The sequence below is a fragment of the Pezoporus wallicus genome, unplaced genomic scaffold (genome assembly GCF_028554395.1).
Source record: "Pezoporus wallicus isolate ANWC-B61680 ecotype Strahan unplaced genomic scaffold, APGP_CSIRO_Pwel_v1 contig_8542, whole genome shotgun sequence".
Classification (NCBI taxonomy): Eukaryota; Metazoa; Chordata; class Aves; order Psittaciformes; family Psittacidae; genus Pezoporus; species Pezoporus wallicus.
This window is the reverse complement of record NW_026640148.1, coordinates 2,575,851-2,595,290: the sequence shown is the minus strand read 5'-3', so window position 1 is coordinate 2,595,290 and position 19,440 is coordinate 2,575,851. Positions and strand designations below refer to the sequence as shown.

Genomic DNA, 19,440 nt, shown 5'->3' with positions numbered 1-19,440 from the left:
AATTAGGCTCTGTTCTTTACAAATGAGTGTGTAAGGTGCAATAATAATCTGTATTTATCAGATAGCGGCTGGAAGCATAAAAAAAACCCAGCAAACTACCTTCTGGGAAGTGTTAGTGATTAATTTTTTCTCTAAGGTAAGGAGATGTGATTCAGACATGCTGGGGAAAACAACCAGTTTAAAAAAAAAGGCAAAAGCCCCTGACATTTGACATAGTTACTTTCTGATAAAACCTTGTATAAACTTGTTTCCAATTCCACCCTCTCCTCCCAGTTCCTATACTTAATTTTGTTCAGCTTTACCTCATTTCCTATCCTTATTATTGTAACTTCTGGCCTGATTGGCAGCCCCTCGATTTAAAATCTGCAGCTGCTAGAATAAACATCCATGAATGTTGTTTTGGCCACATCTTTTGCAGTGTCATCCTTTTTCACCTCAAAAGTCAAGTTCCTACAAGCCCTTGTGTATAATTCAGTTCTTCCCTGTTTTTCCATTCAGATTGTGTACTTGTTCCCTTGGACTTGCTTACCCATAATGACTTACTTACCCGTAATGTCAATGTTACTGCCCCATTTATTCACCCAGCACTGCTGGTTTTCTTCCTGACTGGTGTGTACCTTTGCAAAAGCATTACTGAATCGCAGCACCAAGCCTTGCTGACTCTTCTGCATTCAGAAGTACCTTTTCTCAAGGTTTCAGAAGTTTAAGGTGAAGAAGGTACGGTCTCGAGCAGCAGTTGGAATTTTAAAAACAATCGAAGGGGCCATAGACATGATCTTCAGGGAGCTGGTACACTGTGCTGTGCCAGTCCCCTTCTGTCTCTGGGGTGTAAATAAACACTTGCAGGCAGAGCTGGTGCCTGGTCCTGCATGTCGCCGTCCATCCAGGGACACAGCTTGAGTGATGCTCTTCGCCTCAGCACACTGTAGACAGGGATGTGTGTGTATGAATTGCAGGTGGGAAAGGTGTAAGTTAACTTCAGTTACCTCTTAACCAGTTAGTGAGAGCATTCGCACAGTGCCCCAGGCAGGTTGATTCACACAAGGGGAATGTGTGGAGCTCTCCGAGCCCTCATGATGCTGCAGGGAATGGCCTGACCAGCCCTAGTACTGCACTGAAAGAGGCTTCACTGCGGAATAGGTTATGTTGGCTGTGATGGATGCTGTGTGCAATTCTTTCTGTTACAGCAAGTACAGTGTCACGTGGCAACGGTGTCTTTTACTGTTCCCCCACCCCCAGTGAGTGCTGACGTTGAGATATTGGTCTCCTTTGGGGATTTCTGCTACTGAGAGATAGGAGTTTGGTTGCTTTATGGCTGAACTTTGTTTCTGACACTTGAAACAGCAGATTAAGTCATGTAGAATAGTTAAGGTTGGAAAAGACCTTAAGATCATCCAGTTCCAACCCCCCTGCCATGGGCAGGGACACCTGACACTAAACCATGTCACCCAAGGCTCTGTCCAGCCTGGCCTTGAACGCTGCCAGGGATGGAGCATTCACAACTTCCCTGGGCAACCCATAGCAGTGCCTCACCACCCTTACAGTAAAGAACTTCTTCCTTATATCCAATCTAAACTTCCCCTGTTTAAGTTTTAACCCATTACCCCTTGTCCTATCACTACAGTTCCTAATGAGGAGTCCCTCCCATCTCCGTATCGAGCTAGGTGACAAGGCCAGGGGAGAGTCACACTGCAGCTGGCTTTACCAGATACCAAGTTGTGGGTGAGGGTTTGTACGTGTGCCTCAGCCGTGGCTCTCTGTGTGTTTCTTTGGGCACTGGTGCCAGCTGAATCAGTCCCAGGTCACTTTTCCTTCCCGCAGTGTTCCTGCAGTCCCACGGGTATGTGCAGCCTCTCAATGCACCATGTTTGGGAACTTACTAAGAACAGAAACGTCACTGAGTTCCTTGTTGCGGGGTGGTTCCCTTGGCACCCCCACCAAAGACAGGGAATGCTAAACAGCCCTCAGGTCTCCAGAGCTCCATTGCCCTTTGTCAGGTGCCTGCCAGTTCCTCCTTTCTGTGCAAAGCGAGGCCATGTGGGAGCACACACCTGGCTCTGGGTGGTGTGCAGGAGCACACGTGTCATAGTGATCATCACTCATGATCATTTAACTACCATGAGTAAGGTATAAAGCCATTTCCTTCTGTTCTTACCAGCAATAGCTGCTATCCAGGGCAGGCAAAGAGATTATATTGGAATTTTTCCTTGTCTTTTTTTCAGGGTCATTTTTCATTTTTGTTTTCTCAAAGTGCTTTTTTTTCCATAACCAGGATGATCTTCCCACCATTTTAAGGGTTAATTGCCAGCAGGCAAAGGCTGTTTACCTCTTTTAGAAACCCCAGTTACAATCTAACCAGTGAGCCCTACTATGAAAAATACACAGCAAGACCTCCTTGAGCTGCCCATCTGTCTGTGAGCTTTCCTTAGCCAGTTCACATTTTCTTTTGGATTTGGGAGTGTAATAGGGACAGCTCAAAGCAGTTGCTAGCAGTGATGATCAGCAGTTTCTGTGGGTAAGTAGATGGAAGCCTGTTAAAACGCAAAGCTGCTATAGTTTCTGGAGATTCAGTAGGCCAGTGAAGTGTTGCAGGGTAACTGCATGGTGTGTCATGAGGAATTGCACTGTGCCTGTTCTTTGTTTTTCTTCTGTATTCTTGGCAGGAAAGCCAGGGGAGATTTCACATAGCGCAGGAGCATGTATGTGCACTGGGCACTTCCTGAGCGAAGGTGCAAGGTGGATGCAGTAACCGCAGACGTGGTCAGATGCAAAGGATGCTCTATTTTATTTTCCTCCCCTCTAATTTTTATTCCCCAGAAGGTGTTACTTAGAGATGTTACCAAAGAATGGACTGTTGTGTAACAATGCTGGCTCACACGCCTGCCCATGCCCCTGCATCTCACTGTCCCACCAGCGAGGCTGCTGGCGATGGTGCTCCAAACTTAGGACTTTCTAATGAGTCTCCCAGATTTTTCTGCTTGCATCACTGTCCTGCCTTCAGCAGTGGGAAAAGGAAACAGCACAGCTTCTGAGTTCCTTTGTGATTAGTGCTGGCTGCCGCTCACTGGGAAGCGTGGTTCATCCAGGCAGCTTGCGCGGCGTGAGCTCCCTCCCGGGGCTGCTCTCATGGTTGTCATTCCTGGCTCCCTTCTCTCACCTTGCCCTAGATATTTTTTATTCCAAGTAACACAATGCTTTTCAGTCACATTTTTAAAGCTCCACATAAGGGAAGAGAGGCAGGAGCTGAGACGTCTCCTTCCAGTAGGCTTGCTTCAAGTTCTGCTGTTTGCCCAAGCCAGCTGCCCTGCTTGTTTAAAAACCAATCCATCCTGTTGGCGACTGGCCCTGTGGTATGCGCCTTTGCTGAAGTAGTTTTCAAAGAAGGGTGAAACACCCTTAAAGGAACTGTTGCATTTAATCTTCAGCAAAGCCAAAAGGCAGATCCTGGGTTCTTTTTGGGTTGCAGATGTATTGCAGAATAGAGACATCAAAAACCTTTTGCAGGAGGGAAGCCCTGACACAGTTGAAATTCTGGTAGCTTGGTAAGATCTTGAGGGGGAAGAAGCATAAGGGCCTCACACGATGCCACTTGGCTCACTGGGCAGCTTTCAGTGTCCCTCCTGGCAGGTCAGGCTGGTCCACTCCAGCTGGGCTGAGTCAATGTGCTGGAAAACTGTACTGCAAGTGAGATTGACTAATTGAATTGTAATCCATATTTTTAGACAAACATTGAGCATTACAGTATTTAATTTACCAGCATCTTTTCAGGACAGATTGCCAGTCATCTTAAATCAATAATATGTCACCAGCGTTTCCCAGGGACCCAGTTTGTGCTGAGTCTTCCCTTTCTAAAGCCTTGTCAATACAGAGAAAGTACTTAAATTGTCTCAGTTCTGTTCCAGAGCAGCACTTTGTCCAGCCCTTTGCTTTTTAATTGGAAAAAACCTGTCTTGCTATTCCAGGATAATATCCACACAGCTGGTAATTAAAGTAATTATCCCAACATGGTTTCTTCTGCTATGGCTGTTCTGGTTTCTGTCACAGGCATGGGAAGATGACCTGAGGAGATGCGCTGAAGTCAATTGACTTTAAAAGGGGGGAAGAGAAAGTCTGTACAAAGTTTTCCTCAGAAAGACGTGTCTGAGAGGAAGAGTGTTCTATTAGTGCAGCATACAGTACTTGTACACACATGCTAATCACACCCAACCGGGAGTAGGTTATGCTGATAGAAACTCTTTATTGCAAAGTGATGTTCAAGTCCCATTAGTTCTACAGCACTGAAATGTGCGGCTTTCATCTCGGAGCAAGATCTGTGCTGTGGCAGAGCTGACAGCCCAACATGATCTGCAGAAATGTTTGGTCTGTGGCACTGGTCAGTCCCACTCTTGCTCACCCATATCAGTGCCCAGGGCAAATACTGGGGGGGGGGGGGGGGGGGGGGGAATATTTCAAATTTATTTCTGAAAAATTTGCATCACATTTGTGGGTCTTTCTTCTTTCCATCTGCTGTTTAATACTAAGATTTCCTTCCTCTGGAGCAGGCACAGGTTGTTACAGAGGGATTGATAGGGTCTTTCTGAGAAGGCAGCTTGTTTTGTAAGGCAATTAAGAGGAGTAATGAGATTGTATCAATGTGCTGAATGGAAAAAGCCTACGCACGGCCATACGGATTAGGGCAGGCTGGCGAAGCAGCAAATGGGCCTGTGCACTATTGCGCGTGGAGGGCCTGAGGAGCACAAGCTAGCAGTGATGTACGGGTTGACACTGTATATGCCCTGTGCACCCAGGGTCTGTGCTTCCTTCTAGGCGATACAAAGAGATCGGATCAGTGACAGTCCTGGGAAAATCTTAATGAAATTACAGATCCCAAGGAGGAGTGTCTTACTGAGTGTGTACTGCTTTGAAATATACTTGTGCCTAGATCCCAGAGACAGCATGTCCTCTGTGCAGTGCTAATGCCGTGCATATAGCTGGTCCCACTGATTAATGTGAATTCTCAGCACTAGTTTTCCATTAATCCAGAGAGCTGGGGTTTCTACAGCTAAACCTGCTTCAGAGAGCAGCTGATATTTCTGCAGTCACTGCAGACTGATGGCTGATACTCTGTGGTTTCCAGCAAGTGAAGTCCTCTAAAAAATGCATCAGTTGGAGAACCTTGCTGCTGGGAAGGGGCCTTGCTGACCTGCTCAGTGCTGCCAGCTGCTGCGGGGCCTCGTGGCTGTTGCTTTAGATGGAGACTGTTGGGAACAGGGAGAGGGTGCAGTTAATTCCAGTAGCATTTTTGTTTTGTGCAGTATATATTGACAAGAGAAATATGGGAATGAGTTCTACATTTGGGGAGTGAGCTGTGAGTTAGCTGGTAGTTGTGTGAATAGAATAATCCGGGGCGCTACCCCGTGTTTAAGAGGAGCTGCTGTGTCCAGGGGGAGCAGAAGCACGCACCATTACCGCTTGTTTGCTGGGCGTGTGGGGTGCGAATCACAGCGGGTTCGTCCCACGGGTCCCAGGGCCGTTTGCCGCGGCCGGAACGTGCGTTTGGTCTGAATTCACCGGGAGCAGATTTCCCTCCGGACGCCGGCTCCGGGCCGCCGCGGGGTGGGGCTGGCGGCCGCTGGGTTCTGCGTCCGCGTCTGCCCGGGCCGGGGTTGCCGGGCAGGGGAGGGGCGAGGCCTCCCACCCGGCACGGGGCGCCCTTCTCGGGGGCGGGGCCGTGGTGCTCAGCGGAGGGCGCGGCTCCTTTTCGGTTGGGGCCGGGCTCAGGTGTGGTGGCGCAGCCATGCGGGCGCGGGGCGGGAGCCATGCACTGGGAGCGTGCGCTGCTGCTCCGCCGCAACAACAAGGTACCGGTACCGTTAGCGGGGCGGGGAGACGTCGGGGCTCGGTCAACGTGCGCGGTTCTTGCGGGCTGGAACAGCGCTTAACTTGGGAGGGAACAGCGGGGTTTGTGCCCTGGCAAGTGCCACCTGCCGAGGCCCCTGCTCGCAGGCTCCGGGGGGGCTCTGTCTCTGCTTTAAGCTCTGGCCGTTGCAGACCCTCTGGTTTCACGTTGCTTTCGTGCAGTAGGTAAAGCCCCGGTAATAACCGGGGTTTGCCATACACTGATGTGTGTGGGTTTTGCTCTTCCACAGTTACCTTCTCTGTCTTTACTCACCATCTGACAGAGCTGATGGCCTCGCACCAACGCTTCAGACAACGCAGCCTGCCAAACGTGGGTGCCGTGTCTTTATCTGTGTTGAGTTTTTGGTGGTTTGAGGCCATTAAGCTGCCTTAAGTACAAGAGGTTTTGCTTTTTTTCTCAGCTTTTACTGGATGTCTGTAAAGCACATGAAGCTCGGTTGGTACCATGCCCTGGGCAGCTGAAAAAGGATGCATTTCTGCAGAATTACATCTGCTTGTCAAGTGTGTTAGAACAAAGAAGGAAGGGGTTTATATTAGTGAAGCTGGTGATTAGCACTTACATGTCTCTCTCTCCTCACCTAGATTGAGCGGTTGGACGTGAGCAGCTTAGCACAGACCTCCAGTGCCGTGGCCTCGAGCACTGATGGAAGCATCAACGCAGACTCTGTTGATGGGACCCCAGATCCTCAGCGTACAAAAGTGGCTATTACACACCTGCAGCAGAAGATACTGAAGTTGACCGAGCAGATCAAAATTGAACAAACAGCCCGTGATGACAATGTGGCAGAGTACCTGAAACTGGCCAATAACGCAGACAAGCAGCAAAGCGCCCGCATTAAGCAGGTGTTTGAGAAGAAAAATCAAAAGTCAGCCCAGACTATCTTGCAGCTGCAGAAGAAACTAGAACATTACCATCGAAAGCTGCGAGAGATTGAGCAGAATGGGATCCCTCGGCAGCCGAAGGATGTCTTCAGGGATATGCATCAGGGTTTGAAAGATGTTGGAGCAAAAGTCACTGGCTTCAGCGAGGGAGTAGTAGATAGCGTGAAAGGTGGGCTTTCCAGTTTTTCCCAAGCCACCCATTCAGCAGCAGGAGCTGTGGTTTCCAAACCTCGGGAGATTGCCTCCCTCATAAGGAACAAGTTTGGGAGTGCAGACAACATTGCTAATCTGAAAGACTCCTTAGAAGAAGGCCAGGAAGATGGGACAGGAGGCAAGGCTTTAGGTGTTATTCAGAACTTTCAGTCAAGCCCAAAATATGGCAGTGAGGAGGATTGCTCCAGTGCCACATCGGGTTCCGTGGGAGCCAACAGCACAACAGGGGGCCCTGTGGGAGCTTCTAGCTTCAAAACAAACACTCTGGATATGCAGAGCTCAGGGTTTGATGCAATACTGCATGAGATTCAAGAAATTCGAGAGACACAGGCAAGACTGGAAGAATCATTTGAGGACCTTAAGGTTCGCTATCAGAGGGACTACTCGCTAATAATGCAGACACTGCAGGAGGAGCGGTACAGGTAGGTGTTTTGGTACTGTGTTTTGAATTAAATACTGCAAGTTGCAGGGCACCAGTCCTGGACAGGACTACTCAGTGGGCTGTTCCCAGCAGCCTGATTCAGATGGGAAGCTCTGTGGTCTTAGGATTTTGCTCTTCCAGCTTTGTCTTTTGTAAATATTGTTGTCTTGCTGCTCATCTCCCTTTCTGTGTAAGAAAGAAATAGCGAGGAAGAAAGGTTACTTTGTAGTGTTTTCAAGATACAAAGGTAAACAAAAGAGGTTTAGAACAGTGTCCCAAAAGGCCAGGAGTATATTGATGCCGTTACTGTTGTCCAGACAGAGCATTTCCCTGCAAAAACCCTGCAAAGCTTTGGGTCAAGGCGAGAGGCAGGGAACTATGGTGGGCAGTATCCTGACCTGCCTCCTCCAATGCTCAGATCCGTAACTACCAGAGAAAGAAAGATCCAGCTTTCTTAGGGTTCTCAAAAAAAGACATGGTCTTGCCGAAACTAGATTATCCTCTTCCCTCCTGCACTCAGCCCCATAGAGGCAGGGTTCAATGAAATTGAGCAAAATTAAATGCAAATATTGGCAGTGCTCTTGTCCTGGAGGTCACTTGGCTCTGGAAGTGGGTAATCTGTGTTTCTGTCAGCCTTCCCCTTGCTGAAAGGAATGGAAGGGCTGGGGAGTTGCTGCGGTACTGCTGTCCCTGATCAGGTCACAGAGGAGAGGTGAAGGAAGAGTGTGGTGTGGCAGCCAGTTCCTCCTACCACCTCCAGGCTACCCCCACCTTTCTGCCAAGGAAGGCAACCCATGGAGAGGTTCCAGGGAGCACTTTCCCTTTCCCTTCCTTGTTGGGTGGGAGAGAGCTTTCAGCAGGCTGCCCTGTGCTGTACATGTCTTGCATCCTCCCCGTCACACACTGGGAGCAAGGGCTTGTCCCCAGGCTCCAGAGGGAAGAGTTACCCTTCTGTAGCCATTCAGGACACTGCAGTCTAAATCAGTGGGATTCTTAAGCTGCACTTCTTAAACTTCAGACAACTGCAAGGGGCCCAAGTCGTCATTCTGATGGAGGACAGCAGGCTTTTGTAATAGGTTGCTTACGGCCTTTGTCACTTTGGCCAGGCTGTGAAGCACAACCTGTGAGGCCCAGCAAAGCTGCTGGGTGTGGGGACAGGTACTGTGTGCCACTTGCTGCATTGGTTTGCACAGCACGACATGAAGCTGCCCTGCAGCTCTTTAGACAAACTGATGCCAGATCACTGGAAAAACATTTGGAAAGGCTTAGCCTGATAGGATCTTGTAGAGACAGCAAGCTTTCTGTGTGCTTTGCAAAGCTTGGATAGACAAAGCCAGCCCAACACCACTTCCTAATCCTGCTTTGCAGCAATCAGCGATTTGGCTGAGAGCGGCGCCCAGCACAGCAACTTTGGTTCCTAGTGCTTCATTGTCACCAGGTCACATAACAGTGTTGTGCGGAGTTTGATCTTCTGTTCCCCAGCAGAGGGTCCTGTTGTCTGTTGTGTGTAGGTTGTTGTTTCCCACATACAGCAGCAGGCATTCATGGTGGAACACTATGTGCAAGCACTGTTCAGCTGAAGGAGTGGTCTGAAAGTATAATAGAAGACCTTGGGGACTGATGTATGTTGTCGGCTAAACTGGTTAGTTATTCCCTGGCACCACATAGCAGGGTTCATGTAGGTCCTCATGCTTGTGCAGTATGAAGCCTTATCTGTTGTGTGCTGTTAACCTTTACTGAGGTGAGCCTAGAGCCTAACCACTCACCAAGACAGCTTGGTGTGAAAAGCTTCCAGGAGAATCTGTATTTGGTTTATAAATGTTTAAAAAGATAGTAATTTAGACCTGCCATTCGGAATGTTGCTGTGAATTAATTAAAGGTATGACCTTTAAAGAGGACCAGTTAAGGGCACATGAAGTGCCCTTGTCCCTGCAAACTCAGAGGAGAGCAGGTAACTGCATGATCTGAGGAGCTCATGGGTTAATCACAGTGAGATTAACACCTTATTGTACAAATCTAGATTCTGGTTTGATACCTTCTGTACTTTAAACCATCACTTAAGATTAAAGCCAACATCACCCTGAGACCTGGAAGGTTAGCTGATATGCCTGAGGGCAGAGGGGGATTCTGCCTTGGTGGAGGTGGCTGGCTCCTGTTTCTCTGAGCAGGAACCCCTCTGTTCCCCAGCTCTCTTCAGAAAAAAATGAGAAGATGGGAATGAAGGTTGTGGTTTGGAGCTGAGGATTCAAATTAATCTTAACTGGCTTTAAAAGCCGGTTGTAAATTTGCTCTACTTCTGGGAAGCTTTCAAAAACAAGCACTGAGTTCAGTTAGAGCTTAAAAGAAGTATTTTGGAGAAGCCTTTACTCATAGGGCAACACTGAGTGTGTTGTACCTGGAAGCTGGAGCAAAGCAGGTGCCATGACATTTTCTGACCTGGTCTTTGTCCATTTCCTCTTTCTTAGATGTTTTTTCTTGCAGGTCCTGATCTTTTTTCCTTGTGTGTTTGTGCAATTTCTGTTTATCAGCCATGGCTCACTTTGCACATTTTCCGTGGCCGCCTCAATCTCTTCCCTCTCCCTGCTTCCAGACCTTTCATATCAATCTGCATAGCTGCTGGTTTGTGAGCTGGCTCCAGGCAGGGACTTGCTGGTGCAGTCACTCCAGTTCTGCCGCCCTGGTGCTGCGGTGTGGGGCTGTGCTGCCCTGCCTGCCTGCTGGCAGCATGTGCCAGCCCCGGAGCACTGCAGCCGGGCTGAGTCACAGAGGAAGGAAGATGCTGGCGGTGCCTTGGCCCTCATTGTGTTTCTTGTGCACCAGGAGCAGGCGCTGGGTTGCCTGTTGCTTATCTCATCGGTGGGAAGGTGCCGGTTGTTTACTGATACGAGCAGGGACTTTCTGTGCTGTTGAGACTGAAATAAAGTTCCTGCTGAGTATTTTCATCTTGTGTGTCCCTTCAGGAACCTGTTTGTACGCAGTGAAATCATGAGCTCATGTAGTTGGAACGTGGCCAGCCTGAAGGTTTGGGTTTCTTCCCAAGCCTGGTATCCTTGGAAAGGATATTTAGGTCTCGCATGTTCCTGTCCACAGAAATCCATCAGCCGTAATGCTAGATGCTGGTGCAGTCATTTATCTGATTGTTGCTGAAGTCCAATTGTTGGACTTCAGTCTGTTCTCACGTAAACCAAATCAATCCTCTGAAGTCTAGGGGGTTGAAGAGGCCATGCTGGAGCGTGGCCGGCAGTGAGGGCAGCGTGTTGGGTCAGGCAGGTGCTTACCCAGCTGTGAGTTTCTTTACTCACCAGAATACGTACTGAGTGCAGATAAAATGTCATTTCCATCTCGTCTGTCTCTTACATATGCTGTATTAGTCATGTATATTACAGCTATTACCTTAAAATGCCATAAAGCCCTTAAAAAAGAATAAACGCGGTGGCCATTACTGTGTTTAGCCTTTCCCAGATAAGATCCCTGGTCCCAAGCAGTGAGCCTCAGAGAACATGTGGAAGTCTGACATGGCTTTTTTGAATAGAATGTTTCCATATCCCACACTCCAGCCGAGCACCCACCTCTGATGTTCTCCAAGGTACTCGTGACAGTTGGCACTAGGCTTTTACGCAGCAAAGTTTCGGTGCAGGAGCATGTCAATCTAGAGGCTAGTAATACTTGAGGAGAAAAATCACATTTTAGCTAGTGGAAAAATAATTCTTGGACTCCAGTGAGGAATTTACTGGATGTAAAGTGGAATTCATCATTCAAGGCAGTGCAGTATTCACAGACAAGTTAAAGTCTGTTGCATAGACTGGCACTCATGTTAGAGAGGGAAGTGTGAGTATAATCTTAACTCTCTTGACAAGTGGTCTTTTTGTAATACCTCTGAATTAAATGTGAACCATCCTTCAGCAGGAAAACCCTGGCTTTGGGCTCTGTAAGTCACATGAACCCCTCTTAGCTTGTCAAATTTGAGCACCAGTAGAAAACAGCAAGGAAAACTTTTTCTGAATTGCTGATAATGGGACAAGGAGTGAAAAGGAGGTAAATGGAGAAAGAGTAATTTCAAAATCAAGTGTGAGAAGGGGGTGTGCTGTTTTGTTTTCTAAATAACCCAATTCCAGCAGCTCCCTACCACCAGTTTTGAAAGGGAGAGTGGTTCTTGGGTATAAACTGCAGCAGCTCTGGGGTCAAGCAGGGAGGTGAAGCATGGTTCAGGAGCGAGCTTGTAGTCCTGCAGACAGGGCAGGAGCCAGGCCTCTTGCAGATAACACTGTACTTAAACTCTTGCCTATACAGATTTGCAGGGTTTCCTTATGTTTCCTGTAGATTGAGGTAGTTTTGAAGTTGTGAAAATACAATTGTTTCTTGCTAGAGAACAGGATTTAAGCTGCCTGGAAACAGCTGCTTTCTGAAGGAAGGAGGTTAAAAGGCATAATCATGATATTTTCAGAAATGCTGAAGTCCCTTTTTGTGTAATAAACCCCCTTGAGATTTTTGTAATCTATTAACAAAGTGAATATATTTCAAATAATTGATGCTGCTTTTGCGACTTAGAGTGGGTTTACTTGTGGTTTCTTCTTGGTGGTTGGCAAGCTGGTTTGTTTTAAGTTGGGTGGGAACAAATGGCAGTATTCATTACCTCCTTCTTTAGCCAGTCTTTCCATGGCTATTCCCTTGTTTGCAGCTTGTTGTTCCTGAGAGGTCAGTTCTCTCGTGTGTCCTCTCATTGCACAGTTCTTGTGGCACCTCCTGGCCTGAGCTGGGTTAGCTGGCAGTTGTCTCAGCCTCACTGCTAGTTGACCGCGTGTTTCATTGCTGGAAATGGTCATACTATGCCTGACTCCTCCTTAGTTTGAAGCAATATTGCATTGGGAGTGGAAATGGAAGGTCTCTTCAGGCTTTTCAATTAAAAACAAAACCCAAGACTGCTTTTAAAGGCAAGCTTTTGCCTACACAACCTGAATATTTAGCTTGTGGAGCACCAAAAAAAACTATGAAAAAAAAAAACCAAAACCCGGAAGCAGGATTTTTGTCTTGGTTTTAGAACTTGTAATTAAATTCATCATTCTAGATAAATATTGTTGATTCATTTCATATGCGTGTATATGAATTAAATTCAGATGGAGTCAGAGGGAAACTGAAATTAAAATGAGGAATTATCTCTTTGTTGAATTCCTTAGAAATTTCTCAGCTATTAGTATCAAGGGTCAGATGATAAGAGCTGTATGGTAAGCCTTTTCCATGCTGTTACAACAAAGAGTGGGAAAACCCCACGGCCACAGTAGCTGTACCCATTCCTTAGTTACTAGCACTTGTAATGAAGCAGGAGTGAGAAGCAGGCGGGAAGAATGGTGGAAGGGGTGATGTGGATGGTGCCCTGCTCACTGCTCCCAGCCTCTGGCTGCAGCCTCACTCTGTGTGTGTGTTACCTTTTGGAAGTAATAGCAATAATTGCCTGATTCTGAACGGGTATTGAAGCAGAAGTTACTTGTAAATATGGACTTTGAATTTAAAAAATGAAGCACTAACATACAAATGCCAAAGTATCCCTAATATACTTTGAAGGTGCTAAAACAACAGGATGGAGGTATCATTGAAGTCATTTTAGAACTCCCTCAATGAGGAGCAACATGGTATCTCTCAGAATTGTTGTAACTCAGGTACTGAGTTACAACTGAGTTACAAACTCCTGTAACTCAGAACTGCTCCCAGGCCACTCATAGAACCAAACTGAAGAATAAGCCTGCAGGTTAATGATTCATGTGCCCTCCTTGTGACCAATGTGATGGTCTTTGATAGCTGAGCTGCATCATTTGTGGGAGATAAAAAATAAGTCAGATATCCATGTGACCTCACATGCAGAGATCAGTCAGGGCTGTCGTGTTCTCTGAGGCATCATCACATTTCCTGTCTGTGTCATTTCTGTGCCTGCACTGTTCAAGTGTAGATGGAAATGCTTAAGAGCTTATGGTATTAGAAGGGAACTGTTGGCTTTACTCTGAAGTTTGGGGAATAACTTGCTCTATTCTAATTCTGTCCTTGATTTCTTGCATCACTTGACAGTTGGTATTTAACTGCTGTGTTTTCCCTCAGGACAAACACTGCCTTACCTGGTAGAAAGGATTTCCTTAATTCCCAGTGAGAGGGCCTTACACTGTAATGCACATGTGTGTAATGACTGAGATGCCACAAAGTTGGCAGTAAAAAGTCGATGATGATCATTGTTTGATTGTTACTGGTATAACTTTGTCATCCTCCTGTCATTAAAGCTACTGTACTGTGTGTCATTTCTAGATGTGAAAGACTGGAAGAGCAGCTAAATGACCTGACTGAGCTCCATCAGAATGAGATCCTCAATTTAAAACAGGAGCTGGCCAGCATGGAGGAGAAAATTGCCTATCAGTCTTATGAGCGAGCCCGGGACATCCAGGTGGGTGACAGAAGCAAGGAGACTCAAGTCCTGCCTTCAGCCTGCTCTTTCTGTAGCTCATTCACTTTTGAAAGACTTCTGTGGTTCAATATTTGGTTTTAATCCTCGTAGCTTTATTGCTAAACTCCATATGGAGAGTTCTGTAAGGGCCTTTATTCAATCTCTGACCCTCTGGTATCTCTCCAAGGAACTTCTCCTGTGATGGCTGTGCCGGTGCAGCAGCAGCAGGCTCACCTGCAGGGGAGCCTTCCCCTCCCTCCAGAGCAGTGGTTTTAATTCAGGTGTAGCAAAGGGGAAGCCTGCAGCCGTGTTTTGCACAGATTTTGGAGGGCAGTGTTTGAAAGCGATGGGACGTGACCTAAGCACCTTTTTTACAGTAGTGTTTCCACTAAGCAGACCCTATGGTGTGTTCCTGTGTCACTAATTTTACAGCAGTGGTCACATATAGCTAAGGGAAAATGGTTTTGGATATCCACTGCATTGAGTCAGAAAACAATTATTTCTGCTGGTTTTGCCCAAACAAGGAGGTGTTTTTAAAAGAGAAATTTCTTTCAGTATGCACAGGACCAAAGCTTATGGAAACAGAGGTAATGAAGTTGTAGGGTTTTCCACAGGGCAAAAGACGTGGGAAATAATCTGGGCAGATGCCAAATCTAAAAAACAAAGGCCTGTTCAGAAATGGGTCTATCATCCATTTTAAGTGCTTGTTGTGCTAGTTTTAGCAGGCATCTCTGTTCTGATCGCTGATGAGAGATATTTATAAGTGTGAGCAGAGCACTGTGGGCCAGAGTTCTTCCTCTTTCCAACCCCTCGAGGTGCTGCAGCCAGGTGATTTCCTCTGCAGAGCAGGCTGTGCTTTTGGCACACTTGTAGATCCAGCTGCAAGTCCAGTCGGGTCCATGTCCTTCCAGGCTGCCCGTGGTGAGAACAGGCTGAGCAGTTTTGCCCTGTGCTTTCATGGGCTGTTACTGAAGAGAAGCCCTCATGGTTCATTGACCTCCACTGACATGATGCAATGACAGAGAAATGTAACAGGTGACAATGACCTTTAAGATGAGGTTAAAGTAAATCAATGTCTGTGGACATTGTGCCATGGCCTCTGATAGAGTAAACAGGAGCCTTTCCCTTGGGGGAATGTTACAATACTCAAGTTTTGTTCTCCTCTCCAATTTAACACAGCAGGAAGAAGAAAGGTTCAAAACTTAAACTGAGGTGGGGATTTCTCAATAGTTGTTTTAGTCTTCACTAAAAGCGCTGAATCGTAAAGCAGGAACTTGCAAATGGGGTCAGACTATTCCTCAGCATTGCTGGGGAAAAGGTTGAGTTTTCTTGCATGAAAAACTAGTTAAGAGCATGGGCTGATGCTGCAGAGGACCAGAGTCCTGGTTCCTTTTGCAGTGATCAGTCTGAGAGAGACTGCTACTTGCTGCAGATTTCTAGATGTTACCTGATGGTGGCCTTTATGTCTGAGAAAGGTAACACTGAGGGAGCGTTAACGGAAAAGTTGTAACTTGGTATCTCCAAGAGCAGAAATGTCTCACTGCATTAATTGCCTTAAAACCTCTCTTCTCCCTAGCCCACCCACTGCATGTCATCAGTGTTGTACTGCGGATTGTGTTGGTCCTCTTGAGGTTCAACATGGTGAAATGTCCATAAACAATCACCCCAAGTCAAAAGTTTAGAGATGTTTTGTCCAGGATAGTCTCTTCCTTCCACATAGTTTTGGTTTGCCTCTTCCTAGAGGCAGTTTCCTAAATCTCATGCCTCGTACCCATCTCCTAGACAGCTTCCTTCTCCAGCCCTTGCAGTGTCACCCAGAGCTATGGCAATGCCACACCATGCTGCTGTGCAGCCCCAGCCTTAGTACTTCTCAAACCTTTCTCTGAGCTCGTGCTCACTAAGCAAGCAGAATGTGGCCAAGCCTTTTTGGTTAGTTGTTTCTGTTGACTTAGTTTTCTGCCAGGTTGACTAGAGAATTGAATGGGCTTACAGAAGGGTTGGATAAACACAAGCAAGGAAAGTGATGAAAATGGGAGGCTCTGGGAACGTGCATCCCAGAAGAGGAGGAAGAGTGCTTGCCAGACACAGCACCTTTGTCCCCTCAGTGGTCCCTTGAAACCAAAGCAGAAGTGAGCAGCCCACCAGGTAACACCCCCCTTTCTGACAAAAGCTGATTGCTGAGGGCTGTCAGCATCCTGTTCTCTCTGGCTCCCATGGTAAGGCAGGAAGGATGGTAAAGTCTCAGGTGACCACTGCACCACACATGCAGGGACAGGCAGCCAGCTGACAGTGCAAAGTGGCAGCTGAAGCTTTTAAGGAAGCCTGACTTGTACCCAGCCTGTCACCTTTGTCAAGCCTCTCTGGTGTAAATGAGATGGTGCATTGCAGACTGCAGCACCTAGTTGAGGGGCTCCTCACCCTCCTTGGCACAGCTTCCTGCCCTCCTGCTGCAGGATATGAAATCAGTGCAGTGACTCATGTCCTGCTTAAGGAGGGTGGCCCTGGTCTGGCCTTGTTGGTGAGGTCACAGCCATGGGCTGGCACTGTGGAGCACTGGCAACCCAGCTGTGTGTTCTTGCTGGCAGGAGGCACTGGAAGCGTGCCAGACCCGTATCTCCAAGATGGAGCTGCAGCAGCAGCAGCAGCAAGTGGTGCAGCTAGAGGGGCTGGAGAACGCCACGGCCAGGAATCTGCTGGGGAAGTTCATCAACATCCTCCTGGCCGTCATGGCCGTCCTCCTCGTCTTCGTCTCCACTGTGGCCAACTGCGTCGTGCCCCTCATGAAGACTCGCAATAGGACGTTCAGCACTTTATTTATAGTGGTTTTCATTGCCTTTTTGTGGAAGCACTGGGACGCCATCACCGGCTACTTGGAACGGTTCTTCTCTCCCCCCAGATGATGGCGGCAGGAATCGGCTGCGTCGCGTCCCCGGCGCTCTTGGTGAGCTCATGTGGCAAAGATTAGTCAGCAGCTACTGCGCTGAAGTTTTAAAGTGTCCGAGTGAATTTGTTTACATTTAGAATAACGTTTTTTCTCTGCAAGACGCATTGCAATAGTATTTTTTAGATTTTACTCAAGAACTTTTTGGCGAGAATCCTGGATAATTTTTATGTAGCATGGTTCTCTTTGGATGCAAATCTTAAGATTCTTTAAAGTGTACAAAAGAAATAAATAAAATACAGAAATTTGGAGCATACCAATGGGCAATTTAAATTGTGGCTTGAACTACTGTACTAAACCTGTCAGGAAGAAGAGAACGTGGTTAGCTTAAGATGCGCAAAGCTAAATCTAGTGCACAGCCTTGAATGATGGTACCACAGCAAACCTGTAACACTAAACCTTTACTGTGAAGTCTGCTCACATTCCATGTCCAAATGTATGCGTTCAGAGTGGTTTCTTTCCTTAACAAGAGAAAAACAACGACCTGTGGATCTCCTTCCCAGCTCAGCATCTGGGTTCGCCATTTGTGCTAACCTGACTTACAATAACTGTCTGTAAGGCTGCCTAACTTGGCTAAGCAAATGAAGTGGAAGCCTCATGCCATACACAGTAACTGCACAGTCGTGCTACAGTATTTTGAAGTAGTCCTTGAAATACTTACCTTTAAGCAGAAGCCCTTGGTCGCACTTTTAAGGTTTTTTTTATATGTGTATAGTCACAGATTAAAAAAAAAATCCAAACAGCATACTTGAAGAGTGTAATACTCCAACTCTCAGTGCTTCCTTATTGTTTCTAATAGGAGTTTTTATTATAATTATTATTATTATTATTATTATTGGGGTTTGTTTGTTTTGGTTTTGCGGGGGGGTTTTGTTGTTTTTGTTTTTTTTTTAAGGGGTTGGGGGGGTCATTACTTTTTTTTTTCCTTTTTTTTTCCTTTTAAATAAAGAAGTGATGTTTTTAAATGAAGAAATGCGTGAACAATTGTGAGCCGTCTTGTCCTGAAACAGTTTTGAGGATGGCAGAGGGTAGTTTCTAGTGCCAGCCTAGCAGGAGTGCAGCGCTGTTCCTATGCCATTTATCTGCCTCCTGAGTGTACAGATGCAGCATCATGAGTAACATGTCTCCACCCATTGTTGTCATGCAGGGCTTTTTTCCCTCTTCCCTTTTCCAGATGTGAAGGAGAGTGTGTTTATATTTATCATTTGCTTGTCATCAGTCAATCCTGGCCTCAGGATAAGAATAAGGAATTTTTGTTCATTCCTTCCTGGGGAAAAGACAGGTTCTTTTAAGGAAAGAAATACTAAATCAGCAGCCCACTTAAAAGAATGGTTGTCTCAGAATTATCTTATTTAATTTTTAAATAACCCACTAAAAAGTGAAACCAAAGTTTTCCTCCTGTCAGGCTCTGGTAAGATTATTTGTGTGTCTGTGTCAAGGTCTTTGTACACTGTATTTATGTGGTGTGCCATAGAGAGCATCCTCTTTCTCAGCCACGGGGGCAGGTACTGGGTGTAGATACCTTTCCAAGGCTCTAAAGGAAATGTCAGCTTAACTGTAACTGTCACATCCTAGCAGGTCACCACCACGTGCTGGTGGTGGTGATCTGCTGGTACTGCCAGCCACACTTCGTGTGCGGGGAAGCTGCGTTCACTCTGTGCTGGTTTTTTAACTGGTGTCCCTTTCACCAAGCCAAGGTTCAACTTGTCCCCATGGAATCCAAAAAGAGTCCAGGATTCTCTTTCAAAGTTAGATCTTATCTTTAAATTAGGACTTACTTTTCCTTCCTTCCAGGCTTAAGTTCTTTTTAGGAACCAAATGTTGCCCAAGTGACCTAAACCAGTTAAAGTCACACCTATATGTATATGGAACATGCACATCACATGTAGGCACACAGAAGCCTGGGGTTTTGTGCTGTGATGCAAATTCTGGGTTCTGAGAAATTCCCTCAGAGTAGGTAAACAACTTTGAGGGTCTCTGATTGCGAGCAGGGATAAGCCCTCCACCATCCCATCATCCTTCTCCCTTCAGAGATGCTGTGTGTTGTCTATAATCACAGGAAACTCAGGTACCTCCTCCCCAGGGACCCCAGCACCCACCTGTCACTATGTGCACTGTCTGCTCCTGTCCTACTTAAAACACAAATTGCCAGTTGCAACTGACTCAAGCCAAAAATAATCAGCTTTCTACAGAGTTGTAGATAGAGCAAAGATTGCATAAATATTCCCTCCCTCAGCCATGCCTCTAGCTCCAGGGAGATTCTGTTCTGTTTAGTACCCTTCTTGGGCTGATTCAAGGGATACAGGTAGCTATCATTTTCCTGTTATGTAGTTTTTATCAGAAACAAAGGTGTGAATAACTCTAAGAACTGGTTTGGCACATGACTTCGTTGCCTTTATTTCTGAAACCCTGCCTTTGCACCCATTTTTCTCAGATTTGATCACTCTAGAATTGCTCAAGCAGGAAGGAGTTGAGAGCCAATGGATCTGGACACACAGTGCCACTCGTCTGTAGTATTTGAAGGAAGTGTTTGTCCCTCCTTTTGTTTATATCCTAATTTAATTTAGTGTCTGAACTCTGTGTAGTCTTCAGTAAATACCACTTGCTACTCTGCCAGAAGGCGCAGGCTTAATAGAAACATATCACCTCAAAACTGTTTGG

The 19,440-nt window shown here is 46.6% G+C and overlaps 1 protein-coding gene across 13 annotated transcripts in view; it reads left to right on the top strand.

The window, feature by feature from the left end:
* The window catches only part of TMCC1 (transmembrane and coiled-coil domain family 1), an 82,463-nt gene extending 65,428 nt beyond the window's left edge, over positions 1 to 17,035 (top strand). For 10 of the 13 annotated variants that reach the window (XM_057417710.1, XM_057417714.1, XM_057417715.1 and 7 more), the window contains 3 exons: positions 6,481 to 7,415; positions 13,703 to 13,838; positions 16,424 to 17,035. In XM_057417710.1, coding sequence (XP_057273693.1) covers positions 6,481 to 7,415; positions 13,703 to 13,838; positions 16,424 to 16,738 — 1,386 coding nt within the window. In that variant the 3' untranslated portion in view covers positions 16,739 to 17,035. Of the gene's footprint in view, positions 1 to 5,783; positions 5,841 to 6,151; positions 6,209 to 6,480; positions 7,416 to 13,702; positions 13,839 to 15,790; positions 16,375 to 16,423 lie in introns of those variants that run through there. The other 3 variants (XM_057417718.1, XM_057417719.1, XM_057417713.1) reach the window with 3 other exon arrangements.
* The last annotated feature ends 2,405 nt before the right edge of the window (positions 17,036 to 19,440 follow it).